The 12500-nt window shown below is 42.4% G+C and overlaps 1 protein-coding gene across 1 annotated transcript in view; it reads left to right on the top strand.

Moving 5' to 3' along the window:
• mapkbp1 (mitogen-activated protein kinase binding protein 1) overlaps positions 1-12500 on the top strand; it is a gene marked incomplete at both ends in the record, with an annotated part of 43429 nt that overhangs the window by 5183 nt on the left and 25746 nt on the right. The window contains 8 exons of the mRNA XM_079225599.1: positions 2046-2108; positions 2384-2441; positions 3223-3393; positions 5177-5314; positions 5387-5569; positions 5724-5741; positions 7050-7210; positions 7388-7586. Of these exons, the coding sequence (XP_079081725.1) occupies positions 2046-2108; positions 2384-2441; positions 3223-3393; positions 5177-5314; positions 5387-5569; positions 5724-5741; positions 7050-7210; positions 7388-7586 (991 nt within the window). The remainder of the gene's footprint in view (positions 1-2045; positions 2109-2383; positions 2442-3222; positions 3394-5176; positions 5315-5386; positions 5570-5723; positions 5742-7049; positions 7211-7387; positions 7587-12500) is intronic.

Below are 12500 nucleotides of genomic sequence, written 5' to 3' on the forward strand. Positions count from 1 at the left end.
TGTTTGTTACGTTCACCTGAAAGTGTGTGAAGGTTCAGTCCTCACCTGTCAGCAGTCAGAAGAAACCAACAGAACCAGATCGGCACCTGAAAGACCAGTTCTCCGGACTGTTTGAAACAGGAAGTGTTGCCGTGGCAACCGCTAACTCTCCCCGACATCACAGTTTTAGAAAGAGTTTAGAAATCCACGCTGATAGAAATGTGATCCATCACACTGAAGCGTTCAGGGACTTCATCCTCTGATTGGTGTGAATGCAGCAGTCCGTCACCGTTCACCAGACTCCACCTGAAAAAGTTCCCATTAAATTCGATTGCGGAATTTAAAGGTCACACAACTAAAAGAAATGTGTTTTTGGTCATAACGCAATAATCACAAAATAAGTCACAAAACGGTCAAACAGGGTAAAATGATGAAGGGATGTTTTGGACGAACCTGGATGTGAATTCTTGACTGGTTGGTGGAACTACAATCACCTTGTGGTTGATTGTAGTTCAGTCTTATTGTAGTTATGTTCATTGTAGTTTAGTCTTACTGTAGTTATGTTCATTGTAGTTTAGTCTTACTGTAGTTATGTCTGATTGTAGTTCTGTCTGATTGCAGTTCTGTCTTTGAACTGAACTATTAATTAGAACCTAGTGAACCAGAGCACCGTTGGAATTGGGACTAATGTTATCTCATACTGGTGTTACTGGATTATGAACATGGTTCTCTCTGGTCATTGTGATCACCCTCCCTTTTTATATAAAAAACCTAAAAGTTGTGAAGAAGGCGTTCTCGTCAGTGAAACAGCCCTTACAAAATAAAAGCCTCTCTAAAGTTAGTTCCAAACTGTTTATGAAGAATAAACTCTGGGCGGCTAAATTTCAACCGTAGTCCCTGTGGCCTGATATAACAAGCCATCACTAAAGGAAATAAATGGTTATAACAAAAACATCATAAAAAGCAATAAACATACAGGTTACGATCAAATATATAAATAGGCCTCATCATAAAATCATAAAGATCAATAAACATACACACATTTTGTACACACAATCATTGAGGAGGGAGTCACGATTCATGCTCACACACCTGATTGCTAATAAGCCAGTTCTTCAGGCCGTTTTTAAAAGAGAGATATGTTCTGCTAGTGCGTATATGCAGAGGCAGGGCATTCCAGAGGTGTCCTGCTTTTACTGAGAATGCAGACTGGCTAAAGGAACTTTTCCCTACAGGGCAACGTGCAGGAGGCACAGCGGACACTCTCCGAACAGATACGGTGTATGGAGCGGACCTACCAGACTCTTTAGTGTGGAACAGATACAGTATGTGTAGTGGACCTATATGATGGAAGATGTTCCTGTAGATCTGTTAAAAAGGAATGAAGTCTCTGAATCAAAGTTATCTTAAGTCTGTTTATTCCTGCAGGAAGGAATAGTCTGTCACTTCCACTCGGCGCAGCCTGTGACACAGAATTCGAAGAACCAACAGTCATCAGCTCACTTATAACACAATCAGGTCTCCGCCTCCAAACCCCCCAATAAAGGAGACCAGAGTAGCTGAGTCTATTCGGGAAACATGAACCCCCACTGTTCCCGTCAACAGAACTTACATTCCCTTTGTCCTGAGAATCAACACCTTATCTGTTTACGACCCCCCCCCCAAATACAAGTGAAGGAAGATCAACAAGCTCTCTGATCCCAGTACATCTGCTTCTCCCCCCATTTGGTACTTCATCTCTGAGGGTCATTTAAGGTTCCGTCAAAGGTCAGAGACCCCTGAATGTTTTATCTTCTAGTTGTTATTATAACATGAATGAGTTACAGCTCAGTTTATTGAAATACTTCATTTATTAGGGGACCAATACTCTGAACCTTTAAAGTAACTAAAGTAATCCTCTAGACTGGGACAGACCAGGTCTAGAGACGGTGTAGGTTAGTACGTAGTCCAGAACATTCTGATCTATTTATGAAGGTTCAGGGTGTGTGTGTGTGTGTGTGTAGTTTTTTTGTGGTTATGTGTTTTACACATACCTGCTAACTGTGTGTGTGTGTGTGTCTCTACAGGTGTGTCGTCGTCCTGTTGAATCCTCGGAAGAACAAACAGCATCACATCTTCAACAGCTCCAGGTAAACCTTCAGCCAATCAGCTGTCACTTCCTGTCTGGGTCGTTTGTTTTGATGATGAATGAGTACATATGTTATTATAATTATCATTGTTATTATTGTAATCCGTGTTTCAGGTCACAGTGTTGCTTTTAAAGCTTAAACAAACAAACATGGTTATTGTTGCGTTAGTCCAACTACAACTCCCATGAGCCTTAGCAACAGCAGTGGGTGAGTGACATGTGGCAGCCAATCAGAAGTGTTTCTGTGGCGCTGACCCGCCCCCTTCTCTTCCTCAGGAAGGCCATCACCACGTTGGCCTTTTCTCCAGACGGGAAGTATGTCGTCACAGGAGAGGTGAGTCCTCCTCACGACTTATGAGTTATGGATTAATGAGTTATGGATTTATGGATCCATTGATTAGTCTGAAAGGGAAACAGAATAACTACAAATGACCATCTCAGTTTGTTCTTTTAAATCTGTGTTTGACTTTCTGAATTGCAAACTTTATAATGTTTTTCTGAATGTCCTATTTTATGAATGAATGAATGAAAGAGAACATAGAGGACATAGACAGACAACAGAGAACACAGGACATAGAACAGAAGACATGGAACAGAGAACATATAGGACATGGAACAGAGAACATATAGGACATGGAACGGAGAACATATAGGACATAGACAGACAACATAGAACAGAGGGCATAGAACAGAGAACATAGAGGACATGGAACGGAGAACATATAGGACATAGAGAACAGAGAACATATAGGACATGGACAGAATATAGAACACAGAGGACATATTATAGAGAACAGAGAACATAGAGGACATAGAACATATAACACAGAGCACATAGACAGAATATAGAAAACAGGACATAGAATAGAGAACAGAGGACATAGAACACAGAGGACAGAACACAGAGGATGATATTGCTCATAATAATAACTGATTATTTTCAATCAATTAGTGGAATAATTAATTTGTCTGAAATAAAAACAGCTTCACTGATACAGAGATGTATTTGATTGAAATAATCTTCTTCATCCTTCTCTTCCTCTTCTTCCTCCTCTCTCTCTCTTCCTCCTCTTCTTCCTCCTCTTCTTCCTCCTCTCTCTCCTCCTCCTCCTCAGAGCGGTCACATGCCGGCGGTCAGAGTGTGGGATGTGTGTGAGCGTGTGCAGGTGTCAGAGCTCCAGCAGCATAAATATGGTGTCTCCTGCGTGGCGTTTTCTCCGAACAGCAAATACATCGTTAGCGTCGGATACCAACATGACATGATGGTGAACGTGTGGAGCTGGAAGGTAACTATATATAGTGTACTTATGTATATACAGTGGCTTGCAAAAGTATTCATACCCCTTGAACGTTTCCACATTTTGTCACACAAACATAAATATATTTTATTGGAATTTTATGTGAAAGACCAACACAAAGTGTCACACAATTGTGAAGTACAAAGAAAATTCTACATGTTTAAAAAAAAAAAAAAACACAAATAAGAAACTGAAAAGTGCAGTGTGCAAAATTATTCAGCCCCCGTGAGTCAATACTTTGTGGAACTGCCTTTTGCTGCAATTACAGCTGCAAGTATTTTGGGGTATGTCTCTACCAGCTTTGCACATCTAGAGACTGAGATGCCCATTTTTTTTTGCAAAACAGCTCAAGGTCAGTCAGTTTAGATGGAGAGCGTTTGTGAACGGCGGTTTTCAGATCTTGCCACAGATTCTCGATGGGATTTAGGTCTGGACTTTGACTGGGCCATTCTAACACATGAATATGTTTTGTTTTAAACCATTCCATTGTAGCCCTGGCTTTATGTTTAGGGTCGTTGTCCTGCTGGAAGGTGAACCTCCGCCCCAGTCTCAAGTCTTTTGCAGATTCCAACAGGTTTTCTTCCAAGATTGCCCTGTATTTGGCTCCATCCATCGTCACATCAACTCTGACCAACTTCCTTGTCCTTGCTGAAGAGAAGCACCCCCAGAGCATCATGCTACCACCACCATGTTTGACAGTGGGGATGGTGTGTTCAGGGTGATGTGCAGTGTTAGGTTTCCGCCACATATAACGTTTTGCACTTCGGCCAAAAACTTAAATTTTGGTCTCATCTGACCAGAGCACCTTCTTCCACATGTTTGCTGTGTTCCCCCACATGGTTTCTGGCAAACAGGACTTCTTATGGTTTTCTTTTAACAATGGCTTTCTTCTTGCCACTCTTCCATAAAGGCCAGATTTGTGGAGTGCACGCCCAATAGTTGTCCTGTGGACAGATTCCCCCACCTGAGCTGTGGATCTCTGCAGTTCGTCCAGAGTCACCATGGGCCTCTTGGCTGCATCTCTTGTCAGTGCTCTCCTTGTTCGGCCTGTAAGTTTAGGTGGACGGCCGTGTCTTGGTAGGTTTGCAGTTGTGCCATACTCTTTCCATTTCCAGATAATGGATTGAACAGTGCTCCGTGACATGTTCAAAGCTTGGGAAATCTTTTTATAGCCTAACCCTGCTTTAAACTTCTCCACAACTTTATCTCTGACCTGTCTGGTGTGTTCCTTGGACTTCATGGTCCTGTTTGCTCCCCAATATTCTCTTAAAAAACCTCTGAGGCCGTCACAGAACAGCTGTATTTGTACTGAGATTAGATTACACACAGGTGGACTCTATTTAGTCATTCGGTCAACATTCAATCATTCAGCAGTCATCAGGCAACTTCTGAAGGCAATTGGTTGCACTCAGAGAAAAGGGGGCTGAATAATTTTGCACACTGCACCTTTCAGTTTTTTTATTTTTGAAAAAAAATTTAAAATCATGTATAATTTTCTTTGTACTTCACAATTGTGTGAAACTTTGTGTTGGTCTTTCACATAAAATTCCAATAAAATGTATTTATATTTGTGGCGTGTAATGTGACAAAATGTGGAAACGTTCAAGGGGTATGAATACTTTTTACTTCTTATCCTTCCTCTCCTTCTTTTTCTTCTTCTACTTCTTCTCCTTCTCCTCCTTCTTCTTCTCCTTCTTCTTCTTCTTCTTCAGATGCAGTCGAGCATGTAACCAATCTGTTGACAGAAGTTGTTGTTGTTGTTGTTGTTTAGAAGAACGTGGTGGTCTCAGCCAACAAGGTGTCCAGCAAAGTGACGGCCGTCTCCTTCTCAGACGACAGCTCCTACTTTGTTACCGCCGGAAACCGCCACGTCAAGTTTTGGTACCTGGACCACGCCAAGACCTCCAAGGTTCCCCTTGACCCACTGGTGAATACATCCGGTAAGATTATTGATCACTGATCGGCTCTTCCCCGTCAGCAGGTGAACGCCACCGTGCCTCTGCTGGGGCGTTCAGGGCTGCTGGGAGAACTCAGGAACAACTTCTTCAGCGACGTGGCGTGTGGGCGGGGCCGCCAGGCTGCCTCCACCTTCTGCATCACCTCCTCCGGGCTGCTGTGTGAGTTCAACCAGCGCCGCCTGCTGGACAAGTGGGTGGAGCTGCGGGTGAGTCCGGGGCCAGGTGGGGTCAGGTGGAATCAGTCAGGTGGGGCCGCCTCTCACCTGTTGGGAGACTCCGCTTCGCATCACAATATTTCACTGTTAATCTGAAAAGCTCTAATGTGAAGTTCCTCTGCTTCCTTTCTCGCTTCCTGTGCAGAGAATGGACTCTGCGTCCGTAAGTTGTCTCCTCATCTGGACTCAGTCAGTTCAGCCGGGTCACCTCACCTGGACTCAGTCAGTTCAGCCGGGTCACTTTTGCTCCTCAGGGCAAAGTGCTGCTGGAGGTTTTACTGGACAGCAGGACTCAAACGACTCGATTCCAGTCATTGATAATAAACGTCTCTTTTATCTCCGCAGCTGGCAGACAGTAGTAGCTAGCTGCTGGTTAGCTTTTAGCTCCCCACCAAACTAATTTAAACTAATTTAGCTGGTGAGCTAACCGCTAACATGCTGGCTAGCTGAGAAAATGCTACCACTAGCCAGCTCGCTAACCACAAGTACAGCTTTCAATTCACTTTGGGGATGCCTTGTATGGGCGTTTTAGGCAAATTTTACAGGAACACTAAGAGGTTAATAAGATAATTAACTATTAAGATCATAAACCAATAAGCTAATAAACTAGTTATTATGATCGACTCTGGTTGAAGAACATGAATCTGAAAAAATCTCAATATTTATCCTCACTGGCTGAGCTGACTGACTCGCCCACTTACTTCCTCTCACTCCATTGGTTGGTTTCACAGCACGCCGCTGTCATTCATAACCAACACTCCACCTGATTGGCCAAGAGACTTAACACCGACTGGAGGACTCCAGTACTACAGTATAAATACTCCAGTACTACAGTATCAGTACTACACTACTCCAGTATAAATACATCTGTATCAGTACTCCAGTACTACAGTACTCCAGTATCAGTACTCCAGTACTACAATATCAGTACTACAATATCAGTACTACAATACTCCAGTATAAATACTCCATTATAAATACTACAGTATCAGTACTACAGTACTCCAGTATAAATACTCTGTATCAGTACTCCAGTATCAGTACTTCAGTACTACAGTACTCAAGTATAAGTGCTCCAGTATAGGTACTCCAGTATAAATACTCTAGTACTACAGTATCAGTACTACAGTACTTCAGTATAAGTACTCCAGTACCAGTAATCCAGTACCAGTTCTCTCTCCTGCAGCAGCCCAGTCAGCAGCCTGTCTGTCTGAAGCTTCTCCCACTCACATTCTCTTACATTCTCTCAGTTCATTTACATTTTCAGTCTCTCCCTCGAAACAAAAGACATGAAACATGTCGGATTCATCCGCCGCTGAAAATTGTCCCAACGGAGTCAAAGTGTTCTGTAGTTTAGTTTTCACATAGTTCATCTTCATCTTCATGGTGAACTCAGCAAGACCAAGTGGACATCATGACTCACCTCTGTCTGTCTCTTTGTCCTCCTGTCTGTTTGTCTGTCTGTTCTCAGGCGTCTCAGGCCACCTGTCTGTCTGTCACAGACGAGTTGATCTTCTGTGGTTGTTCTGATGGGACGGTTCGAGCCTTCAGCCCCGTCAACCTGCACTTCCTGTGCACGTTGCCCCGCCCACATTGTCTGGGGGCGGACATCGCCAGCATGGTGGACGCCAGGTAACACGCACGCACACAGACACACACACACACAGGCACTCACACAGACACGCACACACAGACACACACACACGCACAGACACACGCACACAGACACAGACGCACGCACCCACACACGCTCACATGCACACACACACACTGACCCAGGTTGCCATGGTTTCTCTGTGTACTCCTCAGTCAGCTGTTCTCGGGCCGGCCGGAGGCCCGATACCCGGACACGGTGGCGGTGACCTACGACCCTGCCAGCCACTGGCTGTCCTGTGTCTACAACGACCACAGTGTTTACGTCTGGGATGTTCGAGACCTCCGGGACCCCCGCAAGGCGGGAAAGCTCTACTCTGCCCTCTACCACTCCTCCTGTGTGTGGAGCCTGGAGGTCAGTGGGTCACTCAAGGTCACAGAGCAAGGTCACATGATCTGTTTCTGCAGGAATAATATTAATAACAATAGTGAATAACTCCTCAAAAGTGGAAAGTTGGGGGTGGGCTGGTGTCAGGTGACACAACAAAGAAGATGGCTGCTTAAGGCTTTTGCTCTCACTCGCTTTCACTATCTCTACCATAATTGACCACTAACCCACACCTTACCTGCATGAACTTTGCCCTAAATATCCAAGTGTCGGGTTTATGCTGGAATGGCTGATGGTCTAAGAAGTAAGATGCCTCAAGAACTAACTAAGGACGCTAACAATGGCAACGAGTTAGCCGCCATGATTGACTCCGCACTACGACAGCAACGTACTTTTATTGAGGAGCAGTTTCTGAAATTTGAAAACCGCCTGGACAAGATCCACAAAGAAGTCTCGGCTAACTCCCAGGCTATCTTGTCACTCAAAAAAGACCACAATGACATCTCAAAACGGGTGAGTCTGGCTGAAGAAACTATACGGGACAAACACAGAAGCATGGAAGCTACTCTTGCTCAACATGAGGACCAGTCACGGCGTGACAACATACAGCTAATAAACCTGCCAGAGAAAATCAAGAGAAGTGATCCCATCGGATTTATCTCAGAATCACTTCCCAAATGGTTCCCAACTCTTGCCGATGTGAAATTCAGAGAGCACATCGCATCGGTCCAGAACGCAACTCTGGACCCCCCCGAACCTTCATCTGCAAGATGCTTCGCTGAGACAAACTCCTCAAGACAAACTCCTCAAGGCATCCAGGAGCTCCCCTGTCACCATCGCTGGCAAAGAAATACGCTTTGCTGCGGATTACAGCAACTATACCGCTAAACGACGACGGGATGGCCAGGTGATGGAAACAGCCAAGAAGCAAGGCTTCAGCACCTTCTTGCTTTATCCTGCAAAACTCAGACTGACCGGGGCGTAGAAACTCACCTGTTCCAGACCCGCACAGAGGCTGAGGAATTCATCAACCGTAACTGAACCGAGGGATTCTAGATAAGGTCATGATTGTCTATCAACTTTATTCCGCAATTTGAACTGCCTGGAAGGTAGACGATAATAACCTTACAAACTGTATGCACAGTCAATCAAGTTTGTTATGGTATATGTTTATGTTTAAGCCGAATATGGATGGTAAATCATTTTACGTTACTTATTATACAAGGAAGCGAGAGATTGCTATGGACGAGCCGCTATCTTAGTGTCACGTGACCAAAGTTTGGGTGTATGACGGTACAACCCGTGTTAGTACTGTCAGGGATTTGGGGATATTATAGATATGCTTTTTTGTTAATTAATTTGATTGTTTTGGGGAACCTGGGGAATAGTGACTAGGCACAGGGGTACGATACATCTACTATACATTTAATTTCTTACTTTGGGATATGTAATATTATTTTCATAACCTGTCCATATGACTACAATTAATATAGCTAGCTGGAACATTAATGGCCTTAATAGCCCGATTAAAAGATCTGCATGTTTAGACCAACTTAAGAGGCATGATATTCAAGTGGGACTTATCGCACCTTATCAGTAGGGATAGCCACAGGCTTACAAACAGGCACTTTTACACAGCTGCTACAGCCTCCTTTAACTCTAAGAGCTGTGGTGTGTTAGTGGTCCTCAGATGTAACCTTCCTGTAAGCATTATTGAAATGTATGGAAGCACTGACGGCCGCATTGCTTATATTAAAACAAACTTTGCAGGACGCAAAATTGCTTTTGTTGTCATTTATGCACCTAACCAATTTGACTCAGCTTTCTTTAATAGTATTAATAATCTCTTTGTCAAGTTGGAAGGTTTCTCAGTCATAATTGGTGCAGATATGAATGCTGTACTAGACCCAACACTCGACCACTCGGTTGATTCAACTCAACACTCACATAATCGTACCATATCTGCATTTCAAGGTCTTGTGTCTGATTTTAGTCTCACTGACCTGTATCGTGCTATCAACCCTACATCCAGACAATACAGTTTTTACTCAAATAGACACAAATCTTATTCTAGAATAGACTATCTGTTGGCCAGTTCAAATGCATTTTCTCAGATTCATTACGTTAACATTGTCCCTTGTCCGCTATCAGATCACAGCATAGTCACTTCTAAATTAACCTTGGCACACACGCCCACAAGAGTTACAAGGTGGTGCTTTAATGTAACACTACTAAGAAACAATAAGTTTTGCACTTATTTTAGAGATGCTTTTTCTGTCTTTATTTCAGAAAATGCTGGGACCACCAATGACCCACGTATTCTTTGGAGTGCCATTAAAGGTTGCATAAGGAACACAGCAATCTCATATTCTTCACATCTCAATAAAACTAGATTAGTGCAAATTAATGAATATGAGACCACCCTAAAAAATCTGGAGAACAATCAGCAAAACACTGGCTTTTCAGATGACAGGGAAAAACTAATACAATCCATAACATTTAAATTAGACTCCCTTTTAAGAGCCAGAGTAGAATTTTTGATTCACAGATCTAGAAGAAATTATTATTTCAATGGATCCAGACCAAGCCACCTGTTGGCTTTAAGCCTACAAAAAGGGGAGAAGGCTGCTAGTATTATATCTATTGATTCTGGCCAGAAAATATTAACGGACCCTAAAGAGATAAATTTATAATTTCACTCCTTTTACTCCAAACTATATACCTCCGAAGTTTGCTCTGACAAAGCAAAATGTGATAACTTTTTACAAAAGGTGACACTACCAACTTTCTCACTAGATGAGTCCAATGACTTAGGGGTCCTAATCACTCTGACCGAACTTAAAGATGCCATTGCGGTGATGAAAAGAGGGAAATCACCTGGATGGAACGGTATTCCCCCTGAATTTTACCTTACTTTTTGGGATCTGGTAGGCCCGTTTCTATTGGAGATGATTAATTGTTCTATTGAAAGGGGTTGTTTTTTAGAAGACATTAACCTAGCCTTAATGTCAGTATTACCTAAACCCGGTAAAGACAGACCCCTGTCTATCCTTACTACCGAGATTAAATTGTTTGCACGCATTTTGGCATCACGCCTTGAACATTATATGACTAAATTAGTTCACTCTGACCAGACGGGCTTCATTAAGACACGACTGGCTTCTGATAATATGCGTCGCCTTTTGCATATTATTCATGCTGTGAAAGATGGCACGTCTCCCAGTGCTGTCCTTAGCTTGGATGCAGAAAAAGCCATTGATAGGGTTGAATGGGATTATCTATGGGGAGTATTGGGAAGATTGGGGCTGGAGACAAACTTTATTAAATTGATCCAGCTACTTTATAAAAATCCCACGGCTACTGTAGTTACAAACGGGATTGCCTCTCCTCGATTTCACATCACACGCTCTTGTCGTCAAGGCTGCCCCTTTAGCCCCTTTTTATTTGCTCTGTCACTTGAACCACTTGCTCAACCTCTAAGAGAACATCCATCTATCTTTCCAATAACTTTCAATGACACCAGCCATAACATGTCCTTATATGCTGATGACATTTTAATATATGTTGACAAACTTCCAACCCCCACTTCCATTCCTCATATTCTAAGTACCTTTACAGATTTTAGTTCCCTATCAGGTTATAAAATTAATTGGACTAAATCAGCTCTTTTGCCTTTAAATCAATATTTAACACCAAGTTCCTTACCTTCCAATATCCCTATTGTTAAACATTTCAAATACATTGGCATTGGAATCTTCAAATCCATAAATACAACCATCTCAAAAAACTACTTGGACATATATAAACGTATTGAATCTGACCTTAACAGATGGACAGAGTTCAAAATCGTTACAGACTCGGGTTTCAATTGTGAAGATGGATGTTCTACCAAGAGTTAATTTTTTCGCATTTATGTTACCCCTATCTCCACCACCTAATTATTGGATTAAACTCCACTCCTTAATTTCCAAGATCATATGGGGTGGGAAACAACCAAGAGTTAAGATGTCCACACTACAAAGGCATAAAACTAATGGTGGTCTTGCAGTTTCAAACTTTAAATATTATTTTTGGTCTTTTGTTTTGAGACCACTCTCAATTTGGTTGAATCCAGAGGCATCGGTATCCTGGAAGCCAATTGAGGAAAACCTTGCCACACCACACAGGTTAGAGGACCTGGTCTATTCCAATATTCCACTTAAACAAGGTAAACTCTGACTTGGTCCAATTATATCGTTCGCACTATCAACATGGCGAATGGCTTTAAAAGAGACCAAAACAAATCTCAAATGGCATCGCGATACCCCAATCTTTAATAACTGTCTATTACTTACTGATGGTGTCCCATTTTCTTCACCAACATGGGCAAGCAAAAAGATACACAACCTAGCAGATATCTTTAATGAGAATGGTTTAAGGTCATTTAATGATATACGTACTACTTATGACATACCTGGCTCATCCTTTTTTCTTTATCTACAACTAAGATCTTCACTTAAAGCATACGGGGTACCATGGAATGACCCTTTGGGATCACATCATCTGCATTCTATTTTGAATACACAAGGCTAAAACAAGGGATTAGTATCCAAACTGTACTCATTATTTTCTGTATCTTCTTACAAAACCTTACATATTGAACAGGTCTGGGCCAAAGACCTCGAACACATGACGGAGAATGTGCAATTGGACTAGGATTATATTTGGAAAGGCATAACTGGAACCTTGAAAAACCCCAACCATCAGCAGATTCACCTAAACTTTTTACACCGAGGAAAAGTTTCTTAATGAAAACAATTACATCATCAATATGTACCTTTTGCACAGGAGGAATTGTGGGCACCTTCATGCACATGTTTTGGTTTTGTAAAGATGTTAATCTTTTTTGGAAAAAGGTTGTAGTTTTTTTGACAAAGATCAAAAGATCCATGCATTCCTGCA

This window comes from Taurulus bubalis, assembly GCF_910589615.1.
Source record: "Taurulus bubalis genome assembly, chromosome: 1".
Classification (NCBI taxonomy): Eukaryota; Metazoa; Chordata; class Actinopteri; order Perciformes; family Cottidae; genus Taurulus; species Taurulus bubalis.